This window comes from Electrona antarctica (assembly GCF_951216825.1).
Source record: "Electrona antarctica genome assembly, chromosome: 6".
In the NCBI taxonomy this organism is placed as follows: domain Eukaryota; kingdom Metazoa; phylum Chordata; class Actinopteri; order Myctophiformes; family Myctophidae; genus Electrona; species Electrona antarctica.
In genome coordinates, this window is record NC_136811.1 from 9,413,209 (window position 1) to 9,435,450 (window position 22,242).

The following is a 22,242-nucleotide window of genomic DNA, read 5'->3' on the forward strand; positions in this document are numbered from 1 at the left end:
GTTGTTATGTTTAACACTTTTGCTCATTAAAAATCATTTTAAAAGGGAGCTATTTGACGGCTGAATCTTCCTGTTTCTATTCACTGTGTTTACAAAAAAAACATATTTACCCTCCATGCTTCTCTGTAGCGAGTGAACAGTGCAGTCAAAGTGGGGTTTGGGGACCCCCAGGGGTCCTTGAGGTGGTTCATTGGCTATTTAAAAAATAAATACTGTCACCAATGTGGAAGTAATGCAAAACGCCACAGTGGTCATGAATGGCCCAGCAGCCGGCGCTGATTGGCCTCCTCCAGCTGCACAATGATTGTCATTTCATTGGAGTCAATTAAGCAATATTACATGATTACCGTCATTAATGGCACGCCTGCGTTGCTGCAGGAACGAGCCGATAGGCCAGTTCCGTAGGCAGCGCAGAAGTGCTATATTTTTCGGCTAACGTTGCCCTCAGAATATGGATGCTGGGGATAAAGTGATTAATATTCCCATGGATAATTAATCTCATTCACAGAGACAACAGCTGAATATGTTGCTTACTGCTCTTTAATATGTATGATTAATGCGGCCCTCAGGTTAATATCAGAATACTGATATATTATTGATTTCAGCTGTTAGAATTCCAAACATGCAAACATGACCCACTTGAATTACTTCAGTCTAAATTAATATATGAGTAGTATTATAATGTTATTATTATTTTTATGTCCAATGAATTTGTATTTAGTTCTTAGTAAAAGTTCATAGTAAAAGGCATTTGAAATTAAATAAAAATATTACTTAATTACTTTACAAAAAAAAAAATACCAACAAAATAATAATCAGGCTTTCAATTAAAATATAGCAAAAATATGCACTGCGACGTGTTTTGAGCTTGTCGATCGGCTATTTTTGCTACGACAGTAATGTGCAATGTGACCTTCTGGAGTGAGTGTGGAACGATAGTGGCCCTCGCCATCGTCAAAGTTGCCCACCCCTAGCATAGGCAATTATAAATAATATTGAACTTGGGGGACCTCTACTGGTAAGGATAGGAATAATCAGAGAAGCCTTGAGTTGGAATTTTTTTATCAGCTATTTGAGTATATCTTAACTCTGTGTAAGATTCGCTGCCCGGTGCCCTTAGTGGCTTTTTTGAGTTTTTCTTGTTCTTGGTGTAAATTAGCCACTACAACTGGTTTAAACAACATTACGAAACAAGCCTGAAATAAGCAAATTAATTACTAAGCAATTTAACAGAAAAACAAGCCCGAAGTGGCTTATAATAAGCGGATATGGCAACACTGCCGTCCGGTTACGCAAAGACCCGCCCCCGCCTGCCTCTGATTGGCCCCTCGGCATCCTTGGGGGGTCACGTGACCACCGGGGAACCCGGAAGAACGACGGAATCCGCGGAAGATTCCCTCCTTGCGTCCCCCTATGGTCCATTCACTTTTCTGTTTGCAGATCCGGTCTAGAGAGGATACGGAAATAACGTATGAATGCTGGTGTGGAAATGACCGGATTACAGTAGGCGGGCTCCACAGCAGATCTGAGCCCTGAACAGTAAATAGAAACCAGAAGATGGTTATGTTAGTTTACTTTAGATGTAAATAGATAGAGAACCTTTACCAAAGATATTTAAAAGTCTCTGGCTTTTGAACAATGCCAATGTGGCATCACCTAACACTGTGTGGTTCCTGTGTGTGATGCGTGAATAAATAAATGAATATGTAAAAACTCAGAGAGGACAGACAGTGGCTGGAGCCTGGAGCCAGGTAAGCGGTAGCCTCGGTCCCAGGCTTACTTATCAATATCTGCGAAAAGAAAGGGTAAGTGGTAAACTTCACACACACACACACACACACACACACACACACACACACACACACACACACTACACGTGTTTCTGAATAGTATTGATTGGATACTTTATTAACAGTTTCAAAGTAATGTTCAATACAAGCTATGCGAAGAGGATTTATAACAGAAGGCACTATGGCTTGTTCCCATTTGGGTTCATAAGCAGTTTTGTTTATTTTCTTTGTAGTCTTGCATATGTGGTATTTATGCTATTTTAATTTATTGTAGGCCTATTTATTGTTTACATTTTTGAAAATCACATGCTTGATGCATGCACCTGCTGACAATATTGAATAGGATCAACGGACAAACTGTTATTTTTCTTAATACTGTTGCTATTCTTTGATTATTCATAATAATCATATTATTCCTACAGTACTGGAGAACATAACATTTTACATTACCCATACTGTAGCCTACCCAGTGTAACAATAAAGCAACATTGAACTTGAACCTTGAACACACGTGTGTGTGTGTGTGTGTGTGTGTGTATAGGGATGGGAATTGATAAGATATTCACGATACTATTGATAGAAACCATTGCCATTTTAACGATTCAAACTTTAAAGTGTTTCTTCTACTCTGATTCTGATCACTCTGTTTGCATTTTCCTCAGAGGATGAAGATGTGCGTGCTGGGAGGAGTTGACGCTGTGAGGAGGAGGATGATGATGATGACGGTGCGTGTGCAGGGTGCTCACGCTGTGAGGGTAGGCCTGTCACAATTTCTACATAATGGCCTAATCTAATAGCAATTACTTGACATAATCACAATTATTTTTGCATAATTCCGTCATAATCGTTTGTCATGTCATGTTGAAGACGGTTCATACATTTTCAAACATTTTCCTTTGAAGTATATTATTAAAGGTGTCTGTAATTTCTTTGTAATATTTAAGTTATTTGTCATATCTGCCCTGTTTATATAAGTAACTCTGTTAAAATGATGTGTTATGCCTGAGGAAGGTCCGGAGGGACCGAAACGTTGCTTCATTAAATAAGACAATACTCTTGTGCCGAGCAGATGCACAGTGTGCGGGTGTACCTTATAGATAGAGCGTCGCAGTCCCGCCCCCTACCATGGACCAGGAAATGATTCTCCGTTCATTTTCCTCATAGACATTTCAGAAAGTATTTATTTAAAGACGTTTATGCCGCGGACAAAGCCAACTCGAGTCGTGACAAATCATGACAACAAACACAATTTTTTGGGGCGAACAAATAATTAGAAAGAAGAAAAAAACACTTTTTTTGTTGTTTTTCTTCTTTGTAATTATTTGTTTGGTCCAAAATATTGTTTGTGTTGTCATGAGTTGTCACGACTCGAGTTGGCTTTGTCCGCGGCGTAACCGTCTTTAAATAAATACTTTTTGAAATGTCTATGGGAAAAATGCATTGGGATTCTTTTCCTGGTCCATGGTAGGGGGCGGGACTGCGACGCTCTATTGCTTTCATTCATATCTGCCCTGTGCAATTTGTGATTATGAAGCCAATGTCCAATGCCCAAAAACACAATTAAATCATTAAACGCAGTTATTTGTGTGAGTATTAATCGTCAACTTAAATGTGTAATGGTGACAGCTCTGTGGAACGACGCTGTGCCCATCGCGGAGGTCCCTGCACTGGTCAGGACGTCCGCTGACGCACGCCCCCTCCTCACCCCGCTTCTCCAGCTCTGTGACGCCCCCTCCCCCCCCGCCCCCCTACGAGGCGGTCATCTTCGACATGTATGGAGTCCTCCTGCCATCGCCCGTCACTTTGGCAACAGGTTATACCGAACAGAGCGCGATAATGTTTCTGTCACACGCACAACACAACTGTTGAAAAGCATTCGCACACCAGGTTAAAATGTCATAGGCTTCACTCACACTGTCACAACAAAATGTTGTATAGCTGTACATCTTTCTAGCATTCTGTGGTTGTCACACTTTACTATAGGTAGAAGACACCTAATTTGAGATCTCGGGAGAGCAGTAGCTAATAGAGAACTGCGGATGAGCTTTTTTGTCACCCTAATCCGCCCGTACATATTAATGATCCGCCCGTTATCCGACCGCATTAATTAATTAATCCAATTTATATATCCGCAACCACCCGAAATCCGCTGCAGGGATAGCCAATCTACAAGCTCACAACGCGTCGTTGTGAGCTTGTAGATCGGCTATTTATAAGTTGTGTCACTCACCACTGCCGACAGTTCACCAAAGTTACGGTTGTATATTCCCATTTCCATGGCAACAAGGCTGCCGTCCGTTCAGTCAGTCACGTTCGCACATCGCAACGAACGTCTTTTCATGTGGCATATATCCAGCCCTCGCTCCCATGCAGTCCCATGGCACCGAGTCCCACGCCAAACTTATATTCTTCCCTTCTGTTTCAGTTAGTTGTAAGTTTCTTTCATACTCTCAGCTGCCTGTTAGCCTAGCAGCTAGCAGCCCACTCGTTGTTGTGGTCCTTCTTAGCCAATATAGGCGTCTAATTTGTGCCTGATGGAAAATATTAAAATACTACTAACGCACGCATGCTGAGATTTTGTGCCTTTTAAAAAATATATTATAAGACTATAGATAGATATCATTAATTTATTTCCGTTTTAAAAGTTATAAAGCCTATAGATAGATGGCTGCCATTCATTTATTATTTCCAGCATTATTTCACCCGCGGTTTATCCGATATTAATTTATAATATATTGAATTGACCCTAATCCACCCTAAACTGCGGTTCACCCGCGGCAACCGCGGCTAAATCCGCCACCCGCTGGTCTCTAGTAGCTAATATTCACGCCAATCATACTTTAGGACGACAGAGTGTATTTCATAACTTTATTATTAATTCATTGGTTTCAACAAACATTTAGTTAAACACATCTATAAATGGCTTATCTGCACAGACTGCCTGGTTTTAGATAAGTATGGTAACAGATTAATTGAGCTATTAAAGACAGTGAAAAGTGTCTATCATAACCAATTATAAGTTGTCCTAATTGACAGATGTTAGTGCCAGGTATGGCTTTAGTGGTACATAGGCATAGGCATAGGCATAGCTTTTAAACCTGAAATAGATATAGAAACACAAGAATATACATTTGTTACATTCCCATAAATACGTTCTAATCATTTGTATTTAACAGAGATAGTAGGCAATAAACAGTAATTACCAGTTCCCCATCCGAGTCTCTCTTCTCCAGGTTTCTGGAGAGGTATGGATTCGTTCCTTGGTTGCTGAATCTAACTTACTAGAATCATCGCAAGGCCCTTTAAAACCTCTGTTTAGTGGGGACCGCCCTGTGGGCGGTTCCGTACCAGCTTTGCATCATTGGCTGCTGAGCACATTGTAACAGCCTTTCCTGTGCCTTACTATTGGTTGAAAGACCAGGAAGTATTTCCCCACTGACATGTGCTAGCCATGAGGTCTGGCATGGGAGAAGCAGTTTGCTGGTGGAACTTACTAGTGGTTCTGGCACTGACATCCTCTCTCTTCCCTTGAGAGGGAGCCTTTTCACACCTCAACCCCTACCCCCATTGTTATCTTTGGGACTTCACAGGCGGGGGTCCTTTTTAGGTTGTCTGTGCTAGCAGTAGTCAACACTGGTATAGTACCTATTCATTATTGAACAATATCAATATCATGGATATTTCCACAATAGCTGATGCATGAGACTTGTTGACTGTTGCAAGCTCGCAATTAATTTCCAATGGGAGTCACGTGGTTGTATGAGGGGGAGGGGGGCAGTCGAAACACATACAACATACATACATCAGCTTGTAGGCAAACATTTTGTATCAAACCATGTGACTTCCATTGGAAATGCATTGGGGCGGCCATGACACTTACAACTTGCTTACATCTACCATGCAACATTGTTGTACGCTAGATGTATAGGTGTGAGTGAGGGGGAGGGGCGCAGTCGAATGCGCCCCTCCCCCTCACACAACACAATGTTGTGTCAAACCATGTGACCTCCATTGGAAATGCATTGGGCGGCCATGATACTACACAGCATTGATCCAACGAGCACGAGAATTGCATTAAAGGTGTGAGCTCAGCCTTAGCGACAGGTGTGTGAAGCAAGGTGAAGCAAACCCTTTTTTTTTTGATTGATCAAATACTTTATTAGTCAGAATCTGAAATGTCATTAAGGCTAACTGGATAACCCAATATTAAGATTTTATGGAAGATGTTTAATCTGAACATATCGATTGTTTGACCACTTCAACTATCTTAACACGAGGCCTGCCAGGAACATAGACACGTAGAATAGCGTAGCGTGCCACACCCGGAAAAGCCGTTTTAACAGCAATGTATTCTTTAAAGCATGTTTTAATACGATCGTATCGAAAGTTACAGTTCGTTAGCTCTGTTATGCTTCTGAGCCAATGGCCGCGGCCATTTTGAAGATGCGCTCGCATCCACTTACATTGCCTGCTCTGTTTTCAGACGGCTGTATCTCACAGAAGCGACATTGGAGGGGTCGCTTTGTCCCAGACAAGCGTTTTCAACGGCCTGTAGCAGGCGCTGTGATACTCGCGGTCCACTTTTTCCACCACCGACCGAGAGAACAAGCACCAGCTTCGTCAACACACACGGAATGGTTTCATAGTAAAATGCGATTACGGATATTTGGCTCTTCAAAGTAAGTAGGATGCGGCGGAGGGATTGAAAAATGGTAGCAGTCAACCGGTTAAAATAATAACCGGAAATAGCCTATAATACAAACTCAATGCGTGACACATTGAGGGCTTGTAGAATAGGCTACTTTTGCTGCCCAACATGTTTCCATAGAAGACGAGGAAGGCTTCTATGGAATCCAAATGACTGAAATGAGTCAAATAATTTCTGAAGTTATATCCACCCCCCTGCCTCTCTCTCGTTCCTGTCCAGAGTTTGAGAGTCAGCACGGTGTACCTCAGGGTACGCTGGGCCGTGCTATCAGAGCGGGCGGGCGGGACGGAGTGTGGCACCGCTTCATGAGAGGCCACATAGGAGTCCAGGACTTCATCCAGGCCTTCGGCCAGCTCTGTTCTGACCTGGTGAGTTCATTTGTCTCCACCTAGTAGTTGGAAGACAGCCCTGTTCTGAACTGGCGAGTTCCAGTGGTGGAAAAAGTACTCAATTGTTTTACTTAAGTGAAAGTACCAATACTGCAATTTAGAACTACTCTGTTACAAGTAAAAGTAACGGCATAAAAATGTACTTAAAGTACTAAAAGTAAAAGTACTCATATTGCAGAATGTCCCATTTCACAAGTTCAAAATGTGTACAAAGTCTATTGAAAATAGAGCAAAAAATAGCAAAATATAGATCTGGCTATTTTCAAATGGCCAAAATCTATAGGGTTGAAGTGGTTAATGTATGTTTTTCTAATCAAAATTAAAATCTACAAAGTAACTAGTAACTAAAGTTTTCAAATAATTGTAGTGAAGTAAAAGTACAAATGTTGGCTCTGAAATGTATAGTGGAGTAGAAGTAAAAGTACTGGAAATTGGAAATACTCAATTAAAGTACAAATACCTCACAATTGTACTTAAGTACAGTACTTAAGTAAAAGTATCAATTCTCCTGTTGGAAGACAGACACTTTTTGTTTATTCCCTTCATCATAAGATAACATTTTGAACACTACAGGACATTGATGATAAAAAAATAAAAACATTCACAATTATTCAAAAACATTTCAATATGTTTCAAATTGATCTAGCTCTCAAGAGAATCACTGCTAGAGAAAGCAGCAGCCCTGTGGGCTAGCGAAGTGGATAGAAAGGTCACCGGTTCGACCTCGGCTCCCCCATTGAAGTGTCCCCGAGCAAGACACTTACCATAACACCTACCATTCCTAACACCTTACCCGAGCGCTCATCGGAAATTTCATTTTCATGAATGAAATACAAAATTCAATGTTTTTGTCTTTTTTCAGTCAATTCTTGAAGAAATTAAAGAAAAATCTAATAAATTCCATACATTTAGGAAACAAATGTTTAAGAAGTAGTGAAAATAGCCGATCTACAAGCTGTCAGTATTTTGCGTCACAGGCTAAAACGTTTGGGAACCACCAACCACGGGTGTAAACGATGCCAGTCACCGTTGTCCTCGTCTCTACATACATGCAGGAGAACAGATTGACAGGTAGCAGAGACCTTCTAGTCTTTGGTGTCAGATCAGATTCAGATAGACCAAACAGCAGTCATAGGCCTCACTCAGACCTTTACTGCATTGCTGTATGCTTGTTGGATGAATGTTGTGTAGTGTCATGGCCGCCCCAATGCATTTCCAATGGAAGTCACATGGTTTGTAGTCCACATTTTGGACTACAAGCTGTTGTATGGCTTTCGGCTGTGTTTCGACTGCGCCCCTCCCCCTCATACAACACAAATGTTGTGTCAAACCATGTGACTCCCATTGGAAATGCATTGGGGCGGCCATGACACTACACAACATTCATCCAACAAGCATACAGCAATGCAGTAAAGGTCTGATTGAGGCCCTAAGTTGGTGATGCCAACATAACATTTGATGCCAAGATACCCAGCAAGCACGGTCAGGACCTGGACGAATTAGTTACGTCTCTATTGGGGCCAAATCAAGTCAAACCAGGACTAGTCAGATCTGGCCCAGAATATCACCTGATTTCAACCAACATAAATTCTGCCCACTAAGACGGACGTCCCTGGATGAATCAGAGAGAGTCCGATCGAGGCCGGATCAACTTATGTCATATCATAACTGGTCAGATCTGGTCAAGAATAAGCTTAAGCTATATTATTTCAACTGGTGAAGACGTCCTGGAAATGACATAAAGCTCATCCCCATATGGGCTGTGATCTGGCCTAGTCCTGAACGTCACCGTGAGTCACCATGATGTCATTTGGCTTGCTGGGTAAAATTTTAACAAAAACACGTTATTGTCACAGTACTTCGGTTTTCCTAACCCACATCTTCCCGTTGTCCCCCCCCCCCCCCCCCCCCCCCCCTCCCCTAGGCCGGGTGCCCAGTTCCCATTGGTTCCTTCTACTCTGCCCTCATCGGTGAGCCAATGAGCAGGCCTATTCCAGTGATGTCAGAGGCGGTACACAGCATCCGCAGGAGTGGTCTGAAGACGGCACTGCTTACCAATAACTTCCTGCTGCCTAACGGACAACCCTTCATGCCCTTAGATCCCAACACCTTTGATGTGGTGTGAGATTCCTCATACGCATTACACCAGTGGTTCCACCTCAGAAAATATTTGGCTCTCCACGTACCTCCATTATGACTTAGGTTAAAATACAGTAGCGTACACCTAACCTAACCTATTCCATCCCATCCTATTCACACAGGAGGCAAATTCATTCTAATTAATATACAAATATTAAATATTAATTTGCTTATTAATAATATAAGCAAATTGATAACAATAAAACTGCATGGGAGTTTTCACACAACAGACACGCACGCACGCACTCACACACACACACACACACACACACACACACACACACACACACACACACACACACACACACACACACACACACACACACACACACACACACGTGTGTATCTAGTATCTGGACCTTTTGATAATCATTTAATTTTAACTAACCCATTTACACTGATTCTAAAAACGCCTTCTAAATAAGTTTTATGAAAAAATATGTATTTTGTCATAGCAACATCAACAAGTTCCTGGATTGCGTAGTGACATTCTGTGTATGTGCGTGTGTGCGTGCGTTCATGTGTGTGTGTACTGTAGGTAGTCCAGTCAGTGACAGAGGGGCTCAGTAAACCAGACCCACGGATCTTTGAGCTCTGTCTGAGCAGACTGGGCGTGGCTCCACAGCGCGCCATCTTCCTCGGTGACCTCATCTTCAACACAGACGCTGCCGCCCACCTCGGTATCACCACCATACAGGTGCACGCACGCACGCACGCACGCACGCACGCACGCACGCACGCACGCACGCACGCACGCACGCACGCACGCACGCACGCACGCACGCACGCACGCACGCACGCACGCACGCACGCACGCACACACACACACACACACACACACACACACACACACACACACACACACACACACACACACACACACACACACACACACACACACACACACACACACACACACACACGTGACGTCCCGCCCCTACACTTTCCTACTGTCTGTCTCTCCTACACTGTCTCCCAATTCAATTAATTTGGGCTTTATCGGCATGACAATGCTTCCCTCTCAGCTTTCCTACTGTCTGTCTGAATATAGTTCAGCACGATTGGCTGCTTAAACGATGATGTCACGTCTCACCAGGTGACAGACGCAGCATCAGCAGTGCAGGAGCTGGAAGGGCTGCTGGGTCTCCGTCTACGAACTTTGACCCCCGACACGTCCACTGACTCGTCTGACTCTCAACCAATAGGACGGCACCTGACGGCCAGCCAGCCAATCAAAGAGCAATTGACAGACTACCTCAGATCACAGCGACAACTGGACATTTCAGGTAAAGATTGTAGATCAGCTTTTTTGGCAGATGTTCTCCCCCAGAATAGGGATGCTAGGGTTTAAAGTGATGTGGAGGGGTAGGTACCCTCCCAAAAAAAGCAGTAATCCTGGTCTCTATTCTCCCTCCCCCTTGACCAGACAGGCGGCCTTGTGGTTAGTGTCAGACCCTGAAACTGGGAGGTCGGGGGTTCGATCCCCGGCCGGGTCATACCAAAGACTGTAAAAATGGGACCCAATGCCTCCCTGCTTGGCACTCAGCATCAATGGGTTGGATTGGGGGGTCTAATCAACTAATGATTCCTGAGCGCTCCAAGAGAGATGGGTCAAATGCGGAGAACAAATTTCACTGCAGTAACATGTATGACTGATCGTACGACTTTGAATTTGACTTTGACTTCCCCCTGGCCAGCCTGCTGGAGGGGAAAGGAACTGGTTGGAATAACGTGTTCCTTCCACGCGCTACGTCCTACCGTGGAAACTCCCCCCCCCCCTGTCAGATGAAAAGGCTTGGTCAGTCCGTTGCTCTCCCCAGGTTGGCAGAGGGAGTGTAGCACCCAGGATTACATTAGACAATTGACACAAAAATCATGGGATAAAAATGTAGGATTTAAAACATAAAATAAAGTGATGTTGAACTTTGGTGGAACCTTGGGTTATGTGCCTACATGGCTATGATAGAAGTCCAAATTTTATTTTGAACGTATGTTTTATCTCGCCTCTGTCTTTGTCTACACTCTTATTGTATTGACAAATGGATTCTGACAATATGAAACTAATGAAAATGACGTGGATCTCGGGGAAGTTAAATATTTAAAAAAGTATTAAAAAAGTGAATCTGTGGGCCTACTGGCAGTGTGTACAAGAAAGTAGTTTTGGGCGAGAGAGAGAGAGAGAGAGAGAGAGAGAGAGAGAGAGAGAGAGAGAGAGAGAGAGAGAGAGAGAGAGAGAGAGAGAGAGAGAGAGAGAGAGAGAGAGAGAGAGAGAGAGAGAGAGAGAGAGAGAGAGAGAGAGAGAGAGAGAGAGAGAGAGAGAGAGAGAGAGAGAGAGAGAGAGAGAGAGAGAGAGTGTGAGATTGGAAGTGAAAATAGTAGACAAAATTGGAAGTGGAAAACTTAAATTGAAGCAGTCTTTGTGGGGTTCTCTCTCCTGACTGGATACAATTGCTATCCCAACCTGAAAAAGCAAGTTGTGTTTACTAAAGAGCTGCAAGAGATGGAATCCTGAGCTTTAACATTTGGGTTATTTTACAACAAAAATATAACTGACTGTCACTGTACACCTCCTTTCATGTCACTGTTATTGTAGAGGAGGTATCCCTACTGCAGATCAGGCCTACATTGCACCTCTTGTCCACTAGAGGGCAGCAACTCCTCATCAGAACCCAACAGGAAGGGCCTGTGGGGACAACCTGCCTCAACACAGAACTCAGGTACATTCATAAAAATGTATCTACAAATGTTTAATTGATTTTTTTTAGTTGTCACGACTATGTAAGCTCCATTAATGAGCGAACACACTCGGTTGCATTATTTTATTATTCTTTTTTTTTTTACTAATTAATTAAATATTTGTTAATATCATCTGGAAACAATGAATACAGTAAGTAAGTAGGTAGTAAAAAAATAAAAAAGACCACATGCTCACTCTCGGCAGGGTTTTGAAGACTCTCAGCGGCTCTGGTCTTCCTGTACCAGTGCTTGTGCACTACTGTCAGGATCCATGGTGAGAATGCATGCACGCACGCACGCACGCACGCACGCACGCACACTACACACATGTTCATCGTTTTTGTGTGTGTGTGTGTGTGTGTGTGTGTGTGTGTGTCTCAGCGTGATAGGCGGGCCATTCCAGGTGATGGAGGTGTGCGGTGGGGGTGGGCGGCATTTGACTGATCTCACCCTGTTAGGCCACTCCCCCTCTGACAGGAGAGCCGTCTATGAGGCCATGATCGATGCCCTCTGCCGCATCCACAAACACACACTGCACACACATCTTGCTGCTCTGCCAGGTACGCACGCACACACACAGACACACACCACCAGCCCAGCTTCAAACTTTAGAAAATATTACCCTGGGATCAATGCCATTTTCAGGTTTCTGATCCGGTCGGAAACGTCATGTTGTAGTCACTGGTTTGTAGTCATCAGGCTGGAATGTAACCAGAATTGCCCAAAATAATTCCCTGCGATCATAATTTTCGGGCCTACCCAATAAAACACTTGATGCGGCGTAGTTTAGCATATACGAATAGTTTGTTTGGTGTATCCATCTTCTGTTCCAACTCGTAGCGACTGGCGAGACCAAACTAATAATTATACTCGATTCAGCATTTAAATGTGGATCGGGGGAACCAAAACAAAACGGCGTCGGAAAGCGGGGTTGGGCGAAAGGGCCTTTCTGTGTGGAGTTTGCACGTTCTCCCCGTGCCGTGTAGCATGGGGTCAGTGCGTTGCTCTCCCCAGGTTGGCAGAGTGAGTGTAGAGCCCAGGATTACATTAGATGAGTGACACTGGGTGAACAAATGGGGTTACAAAATCGTGGGATACATTTTTTGAAAAACAAAGGAAAAAAAAGCAAACCCTATGATGAATTCCTGTACTGTTCTTTGTCTATATAGAAGTGTCTATTTGTACGTCTCTTAATGTTTTGATGAATTGAACATGGTGGACCCTGTTGTAAACAAGTGTAATGCTTAATTGGGTCGTCCACTCACAGTTAACAGCCTTTGTATTGAGTTTGTGCTTGAAATGTACTGTAATTCTGCAAACTGTTAATACAATTTTCAATCAATCAATCAATCAATCAATCAATCAATCAATCAATCAATCAATCAAAGCCTCTCCTCTCCCTTTAGTTCTTTCTGTTGACCAGAAGGTGGCGATGTGGACACAGCGTTACAGAAAGCTCCAGGATGCAGCTCTTCAGAGCTCCCGTCAGACCTCCACAGCTCATGATGAGGAATCCACAGAGACGCCCATGGAGAGACTGTGCGCCTGGCTGCCACTTCACCTGCCCTCCAGACACGCACACACACTACTGCATGGAGACTACAGGTACGCACGCACGCACGCACACACACTACTGCACGGAGACTACACGCACGCACGCACGCACGCACGCACGCACGCACGCACGCACGCACGCACGCGCGCGCGCGCGCGCGCGCGCGCACACACACACACACACACACACACACACACAGACACACAGCTGCACCATGACTACAGGTATACACACACACGTATGCCCACACACACACACCTGCACCATGACTGATCCACTAGTTGACCTCATTGGTAGGTACTAGTTGACTAGTTGATAAGAAAAAAATAAAAAGGGTTTTTTTTTCCTCCTGTTTTTGTAGGCCGCAAGATCAGCTAGAATGCTAGATTATAGCCACCAATGTACAGTTTTTAAATATACAAATATTATTATTATTTTTACATAATAGGTTGTTAAACAACTAGTCGACTAGTAAACTAGGCAACTAGTCAACCAGTAAAAATCACTAGGAGTGAAAGCCCTACTTCACACACTCTCATACGACTCTAAATGTCTCGCCTGTCCTGTGTTTTTCTTGTCATCACTGTTTTTGAAAAAGAACGCATGAAAATTAAAGGACAACTTTAGTTTTTTCCAACCAAGGTTCAAGTTTCAAGTTGTTATTAGAGAAAGTAAAAAATGAGTGTTCATTTGTTTTCATTTGCTGCTTTCTTTTGTTTTAGCGATTTTAGCTATTTTTGACAGGGGGGCGGGGGCATTCGAACATGGGGCTAAATACGTCTTTATTAACAAAATGTTATGCCGATTTTTTTTTTTTATTATTTACTATAGTCCTACTAGACCAGAAGAAATTACATCTGGCCACAAAAGATCACTGGATCTACTGAATGTGAAGGAGGCCTACTGGGGCGAAGCCACACTGTGTGTCATAGGCTCAATGTGTCAGTTTGACACATTCAGTAGATCGTGATCTTTTGTGGTCAAATATAATTTCTTGGGGTCTAGTAGGACTATAGTAAATACAAAATTAAAAAAATCACTAACATTTTGCAAAAAATACATATTTAGCCCCATGTTCGAATGCCCCCGCCCCCCTGTCAAAAACAGCTAAAATCCCTAAAACGAAAGAAAGCAGCAAATGAAAAATAATTAACACTCATCTTTTACTTTCTCTAATAACAACCTAAAACATGAACCTTGGTTGAAAAAAACTAAAGTTGTCCTTTAAGGTACATGTCTGTCTGTCTGTCTGTCTGTCTGTCTGTCTGTCTGTCTGTCTGTCTGTCTGTCTGTCTGTCTGTCTGTCTGTCTGTCTGTCTGTCTGTCTGTCTGTCTGTATCCAGGGTCAGCAGTGTTGTGTTCCACAGAGACAGGTGGGAGGTTGTGTGTGTGATGGACTGGGCCCATGCTGCCATAGGAGACCCACTGCTCGATGTGACCGCATGCTGCTCACAGCTGGCCAGTATGTGCACACACAAACACACACACACACACACACACACACACACACCCCCAGCTGTGCCGTGAGTGCATATGCTACATACATTAGCTCTGGGGTGCCAGGTGATTGAGTAAACAAGATTGCCACACCTGTCACCATCGAGTTGTTTAGATTTTCAAATTACCTTTATCTTGGATTCCTTTCCCAAATTGACTAAAAACTCTGGTCAAAACAACCTTTATTCAACGGCCCACAACCTACCTACTCAAAGCTCTTTACAATGGTCTGTTCACAGTGTGTAGGTTCCACTGGAACCCACACACTACAACATAAGAGTTTCACTGAAAAACGCTGCTGGTTTTGGAGTGAGTGTGCAGTAAATAATCCTCAATCACCCTTCAGGTGTGAGCGGGAAGGGCTTCCCCAGTCCTGAGGAGCTGATTGGCCGGTATTGTGAGCGCATGGGGCAGGCCATGTGCTCTGATTGGAGGTTCTACATGTCGCTCCAGTTGTTCTGCCAAGCCGTGTCGAATCAGGAGGAGGTAGGTCACATGCTTCCAGACAGTGGAGTCACGGAGATGCCAAAAGCCTCGAGCGGCAGCCGCGGCAGGCCGGCGTCTCTTCCGGGTTTTTTAGACAACTGGTGGATGGAAATGAAGCTCCACCCACGCGGCAATTTGCAGCGTCGGCGAAGAGTTTCCGGTTTTCTGGCCGACGCTGCAAGTTGCAGCGTGGATGGAGCTTCATGTCTTAAAAACCCAGAAGAGTCGCCTGCCGCTCGAGGCTTTTGGCATCTTCGTGACTCCACTGTCTGGAAGCACCTTGTGTGGGACTTCACTTCACTTGAATGGGGGATTACCAGTGTGCCTTTTGAGCAAGGTCACAACTCTCCCAGTAAATAGAGAAGACATCACAGCCGCTAGAGCCCCCTTGGTCAATGGTCAGTCATTTTTTTCTTTTGAAAATCCAATAGGGAAATCTTAGATTGTGTCATATAAGATAGTTAGATAAAGTTAGCTTAAGTTGTGGCAAATCTGCAAAAGAAATGCTTACCACTAGCTTTCTTCACAGATGTGTTCATAAAGGTGTCTACTATCACAGAAAAAAAATGTTCCAACCCAACTCCCTTGGGAAACTTTGTGACAGCTGCTGAAAGTTGGGGTACCATTATCAACCAATATAAGACAAAAAATTCCAAATTTCATTATACTTTAAGTAGCATGTGACATGTCAAACTAGGGGGTTTTCAAGATTCTGAATCCATTGCAAGCATTAGTTTTGCACAAAAAACACTCCTTTGCCTAAAAATGCCTATAGCAGTCATCACAAATGTGATGAGGTCAGCACATTTGGGCAAGTTCCTATGGCCGAATTTAGCCCAAGGAGTATTTTCGTGCAAAACTCATGCTTGGAATGGATTCAGCATCATGAAAACCCCCTAGTTTGACATGTCACATGCTACTTAAAGTATAATGAAATTTGGAATTATTTGCCTTATAGGCCTATTGGTTGTTAATGGTACCCCAACTTTCAGCAGCTGTCACAAAGTTTCCCAAGGGAGTTGGGTTGGAACACATTTTTCTGTGATAGTAGACACCTTTATGAACACATCTGTGAAGAAAGCTAGTGGTAAGCATTCTTTTTGCAGATTTGCCAAAATTAAGCTAACTTTACCTAACTAAGAACTGTGTTCCCAAATTAAGCAATGACCTTCGCTCTCCGCGGTCACGGAAGTATCAGAAATGACCCAACTATGTGTTATCTCACACATTTCAGGCTGCGAACAGGAATTCAAACCATTGCCATCCAACAAATGCTGTCTTTCTTGCGTTCGCTAATGTTGCTGCCTTTCCCTCTCTCTCCTCCAGGTGGCAGCAGAGTTTCAAGCCCTGAAGCACATGGTGGACTTGGATACGGACAGAGAGCATTCTGATAAGCTGGTGCAGAAGGTGGCTGCGGTGGAGAGGCTAGCTGAGTTAGCATGGGATTTCGCTACTCAGGAGGGATTCAGGCTGTTTAACTCTGACACCTAATAGAGAGTACTAGTAGAGACACACACACACACTAAGGAACTGGTTCCCAAAGTGTGTTCCATGGACCCCCAGCCTAGGGGTGCTGGTGGGGCCTCTCCAGGACCTATAGATTGGGGTCCCAAAATTGTATCAAATGGGGGTGTGTGCTCAGAGTAGCCTATATTAACTCTATGGGTGTGTGGCCTAATGCACATCAAACTGGGGGTCCTTGAAATTAAAGGGTTTGATAAACACTGCACTAAGGTCTGGGATTGGTACTCGACCCACCTGCAGTGGTTGGCATTGGTCTCTCTACTCTTCCACTGTGACCCTGGTGTGTGGGGTTAATTGGGACACCTACTGGCTGACAGCTAGTACTGCCTGAGGCTCACAGGGGTCTAGAACTTTGGTCTCCCAGTCCCACACGGTCGGGGAGACATGGGTTCGAATCCCGGCTAGGACATCAACCTTACGCATTGCAAGTTGTGATTTTCACTTTGAATGGGGGATAATTTGTCATTTGTTCATTCTCTGTCTGAGATGTCTGGAAAATGTGCAGTGCAATTAAAGCAATACTATATTTACGTGTGTTTTTTTAATTATGTTTTACCGTGAGTGTTAAATGTTTCCTTGTGCGGGGGGTGGTGGGGGGGGGCATTAATATAAAATAAATAAGTGAAAAAACTGCAATACGCCAATGCCTTACTGGGGCCGGTAAGGCATCTGGAAACACTGTTGTTGGCCGTCATGTTTCAAATGCATGCCGTTTTTTCCACATAATGCATTGCATGCTTTGCAAACTTCCAAGTCCACCACCACGGTACATTTTCCACAACGCTACCATTCACATTTCAAAACCAATACATTCCCCCAGACATATATACTTCTGCATTTGAAAACATTATTTTTCTGCAGTTCAGAAATGAATTATAATTTAGTAAATCTATACGGCAGCTAAAGTCTTTGTTCCAGATGGAAATATTTAAAGCTAGGTATGTCCCCATAGTGTATATATAATAATACACTCTGTCACACTACAAGCCGGGGGGCAATACAATTCGAAAGAGACACTATAGTGGTTCTAAAAGCCTCAAGGTTCCTTGAGGGACGGGGTCCAAAACGGACTATGGGTGAACTCACACGGTTAATGCAATGCTCTGTGCTCGTTGGATGCATTTTGTGTTGTGTCATGGCCTCCCAATGCATTTCCAATGGAGGTCACATGGTTTGACACAACATAGGGGGAGGGGTCTGTTGTATGGCTTTCAGCTGTGTTTCGACTGCGCCCCGCCCCCTCATACAACACAATGTTGTGTCAAACCATGTGACCTCCATTGGAAATGCATTGGGCGGCGATGATACTACACAGCATTGATCCAACGAGCACGAGAATTGCATTAAAGGTGTGAGCTCAGCCTAAGGCTGAGCTCACACCTTTCATGCAATTCTCTGTGCTCGTTGGGTGTTGTGTCATGGCCGCCCAGCGGCCCAATGCATTTCCAATGGCCGCCCCTCCCCCTCACCCAACATTGTGTTGTGTGAGGGGGAGGGGCGCACGACTGCGCCCCTCCCCCTCACACAACACAATGTTGGGTCAAACCATGTGACCTCCATTGGAAATGCATTGGGCCGCTGGGCGGCCATGACACAACACCCAACGAGCACAGAGAATTGCATGAACCGTGTGAGTGCACCCTAAGGCTGAGCTCACACCTTTCATGCAATTCTCGTGCTCGTTGGATGCTTGTTGGATGCATGTTGTGTTGTGTCATGGCCGCCCAATGTATTTCCAATGGAGGTCACATGGTTTGACCCAACATTGTGTTGTGTGAGGGGGAGGGGCGCACGACTGCGCCCCTCCCCCTCACACAACACAATGTTGGGTCAAACCATGTGACCTCCATTGGAAATGCATTGGGCCGCTGGGCGGCCATGACACAACACCCAACGAGCACAGAGAATTGCATGAAAGGTGTGAGCTCAGCCTAAGGCCTCACTCAGACCTTTACTGCATTGCTGTATGCTTGTTGGATGAATGTTGTGTAGTGTCATGGCCGCCCCAATGCATTTCCAATGGAAGTCACATGGTTTGTAGTCCACATTTTGGACTACAAGCTGTTGTATGGCTTTCGGCTGTGTTTCGACTGCGCCCCTCCCCCTCATACAACACAAATGTTGTGTCAAACCATGTGACTCCCATTGGAAATGCATTGGGGCGGCCAAGACACTACACAACATTCATCCAACAAGCATACAGCAATGCAGTAAAGGTCTGAGTGAGGCCAAAGAGTGTGAATGTAGAAATGTGAGCACCACTTTGCTTAGTTTGCTAGAGGAAAGACCTTGGGGTCACACTATAATCACTGTAGGGTTCATCCTGCATTTCACTCCAGTGGATTTATTTATTCTACACAAGTGGAACTTTGGCCTAACACAGGCCAGAACTGTGGCTCTTTCTTGAACACATAACTTTGATTGTGACTCGTCTGCCATGTGTGTTCTGTTGTGTTGTGAGTGACACACTTGATTCAGTCAGTGGTTCCCAAAGTGGGGTCTGGGGACCCCCAGGTGTCCTTGAGGGAGTTCCAGGTGGTCCCCAGCTAAATGATAGTTTGGATGGACCCTTATGGGCCTGTAATTCTGAGAGTGTACAAATGGACCTTAACGGGTCCATTTAGTTCCATTCCATTTGTACACTCTCAGAGTTAAATTAACTTTGATTTTACAATATACATTTGGGTCCCAGAGATAGAATTGCCATTAAGTAACCGACCATGAATCACATTTCATATTTCATATTTATGTGCAAAGTGTCATTTAATGCAAACAGATATAGGACTTTTCCATTTGGATGTACGGCCTGTCAAAGCCAGAAAGTTGATTTATTTTTGCTACTCAGCATGATGATGTCATGCGCATACTGTACAATTATATCGTAGGCCTACTGGAAAATTACACTTGTCTGACTTCCCTATGCCTTGCCTTTAGTCAGCAGCACTTAATCATTCAGAATGGTATATCTGTATCTACATTATATTTATGGGGCAATGGCAGTGGTGGAACTTCCGTGGAAAGTAACTAAGTAAGTACATTTTCTCAAGTACTGTAGCCTATTTAAATATAATTTTGAGGTATTTTACTTGAGTATTTCCACATTTCTATACTTTTCTTCTACAGGCAAATATTGTATACTTTTACTCCACTGCAATTCATTTAAACCTTTAGGTAGGCTTTATAGTTACTTTGCAGATTTGTACAAAACATATTACCCACTTCAATGCGTTGCCATCATGCCATGCGACGCATTGTGAGCTTGTAGATCTGCTATTTTCCAAATATTTGTAGTATACATTTGTTAAACTTGGGACATTCTGCATAACGATGAGTATAGGCTACTTTTGTATATTGTGATACCAATACTTTTGTATTTTTATTCAAGTAAATTTGGAATATTATATACTTTTACTAAAAGTAAATACAATGTGAGTACTTCTTTCACCACTGCTTTTCAACCAGTGGTCCGGGGACCACCAGTGGTCCTTGAGGGGGTTCCGGGTGGGGTCCCCAGCTAAATGATGGAGAGTTAACCAAATGGACCCATTTGGTTTCATTTCAGTGTAAAATGAATTTACGCTCTCAAGAGTTAAATTATTGCTAAACACCTGCATTACTTAATTTACAAGAAGTCTACACAATTAGAGCATATAGAAGAATTGTTATTTTACACACAATATTCTTTGCTTTTGGTTCTGACTGAGAGGCTAACTGTCATCAAATGGTGGTCTGTGTGGCTCAAAATAAACGCTAAATAAATAAAGGGCCTTGAAACAGAAAAGGGTTGAAAAGCACTGAGTTGAAGTATGCTTGGTATTCAGACAGGTATTCAGATGTTCATGCTTCAGATCAGCTGACAGTGTTCAGCACTTCTTCAGGTCACGTGTCATTGTTCAAGTTTCAGGAAACCTTTCTTTTTTTTCTTTTTTTTTGTCCCGCCTCCGCCTCGTTCCCATTGGCTACACAGTGTCAAGTCCATAGATGTGATTGGCCGCGGGGCTGGCGGCTACAGCGTAACCCAGGTTGGATTAAACGACGCCCCCTTTCTTTAAACTCGGGGTTTATGTGTAATGGATATCTCTCTGGATTCTCCTCCAAAGTCAACGACTGGAATTTCACTAGTTTCTTTTTTTTAACGGCAATGATATAAAACTGGAGTAAAAGAACCGAACGATCCGCGAAGGTGAGTCGATAAAATGACACAACAACAGTCTGTTTATATAATATTATACCTCGAGTCTTGACCAAAAGTTATGGAAGAAGGAAACTTTGTTTTCAACTTTGCTGATCCCAAGGTGTCCACTGTCTGTCTGTCAGAGTCAGACACACCGTGTTATTTATTTAGATCGCAAAGCTCATGTCAGGCGTTTCGTTTATCAAGGATTTACGGCTTTGGTTCGGTTCGTTCAGATCGTTATTATTACAACATTGAATGATCGACGTAGCATGTGTATGTACTGTATGTACATGTCGCCTGCAGTTGCTGTCATTCAAGCTGCCTTGTTTATGTGTGTGTGTGTGTGTGTGTGTGTGTGTGTGTGTGTGTGTGTGTGTGTGTGCGACTGTGCGTGAGTGGACGCAGTTGTACAGTAGCCTACAGTGCTTGTCATTTTTTTTTATTTCAAAGACTCCCCAGAATAACTATAAAGCGGTACAGTAAGGGTCCATTTGTAACACCCACTTTGAGAACCTCTTTGTGTAGTGTGTGTGCTTCTGTGCTAATATTCTTTACTGCATTATTGCCAGTTGTTTTATACTTTTATTATACCACCAGTCTATAGCTCTGTGGTCAATGAATGCCCTTTTGCTGCCGTTGCAGGCATTAGAGCTGTGGACCAGAGCTACCTATCAGTCTGCAAATATATTACATTAATAACAAGTAACAACAGCAATGATGAGACAGTGGATTTTAATATTTACCAGAACAGGTTGACAGATTCACAGTCTATTTGACATAGGCTACAGTTCAAAGGGCAAAGTGTCATCATTGCAGAACGGTACCAAGGTCTATAAACAACCATATACAGTACATGGAGCTATTATTGGACCATATAACAACCAGTTATACAGTTTGAGATGATGATATACACACACCCTTTCATTTCACAGAGGTGTTTTGTTGGCCTGTGACTCATTGCCTAAGAGACCTTGGTAGTACAAAGTAACCCCAGTCAAAGGATCCCTGGCTAATAAGACAAATATGCCTTAAAACATTATACTTGCCCTCTACAACTAAAATTATACAATAAAAACACCTTAAATATTGTATTTTTTTTCATAAAAATAATCTTTCACTCAATAGGAGCTGCTCCTGTCGCAAGTTGATGATGTGGTCTAGCCCTATGGAATGGAGTGCATATGCTAATAAATGAAATCACACCCGTGTGAACTGGGTGACCATAGCAACCATGCTCATTT

The 22,242-nt window shown here is 43.5% G+C and overlaps 2 protein-coding genes across 5 annotated transcripts in view; both read left to right on the forward strand.

Moving 5' to 3' along the window:
* Window positions 1-1,465: 1,465 nt before the first annotated feature.
* LOC306925605 (acyl-CoA dehydrogenase family member 10-like) lies at window positions 1,466-17,333 on the forward strand. 2 transcript variants are annotated; one of them, XM_079504544.1, is made up of 14 exons: window positions 1,466-1,805; window positions 2,453-2,545; window positions 3,417-3,603; window positions 6,718-6,866; window positions 8,812-9,006; window positions 9,565-9,723; window positions 10,123-10,312; window positions 11,620-11,743; window positions 11,968-12,036; window positions 12,144-12,322; window positions 13,169-13,367; window positions 14,661-14,779; window positions 15,161-15,300; window positions 16,627-17,333. In XM_079504544.1, exons 2-14 carry the CDS (start codon window positions 2,456-2,458, stop codon window positions 16,789-16,791), a joined length of 1,965 nt encoding a protein of 654 aa, XP_079360670.1. In that variant the 5' UTR covers window positions 1,466-1,805; window positions 2,453-2,455; the 3' UTR covers window positions 16,792-17,333. The 2 variants fall into 2 exon arrangements, with proteins under 2 accessions (XP_079360670.1, XP_079360671.1); XM_079504545.1 differs by lacking the exon at window positions 15,161-15,300.
* A 3,548-nt stretch (window positions 17,334-20,881) lies between these two features.
* The window catches only part of LOC306925602 (C-Jun-amino-terminal kinase-interacting protein 4), a 46,664-nt gene continuing 45,303 nt past the window's right edge, over window positions 20,882-22,242 (forward strand). For all 3 annotated transcript variants that reach the window (XR_013790269.1, XR_013790270.1, XM_079504536.1), the window contains exon 1: window positions 20,882-21,007. The gene's annotated coding sequence lies outside the window, so the exon portion shown is untranslated. The remainder of the gene's footprint in view (window positions 21,008-22,242) is intronic.

Bases quoted from the DNA above. Each gene is read 5' to 3' on its own strand.
- LOC306925605 (XM_079504544.1), top strand. From the start codon at position 2,456: ATGAAGATGTGCGTGCTGGGAGGAGTTGACGCTGTGAGGAGGAGGATG. The intron at 9,724-10,122 runs GTGCACGCACGC...ACGTCTCACCAG, and splicing joins TCGGTATCACCACCATACAG to GTGACAGACGCAGCATCAGC. The intron at 11,744-11,967 runs GTACATTCATAA...CACTCTCGGCAG, and splicing joins TGCCTCAACACAGAACTCAG to GGTTTTGAAGACTCTCAGCG.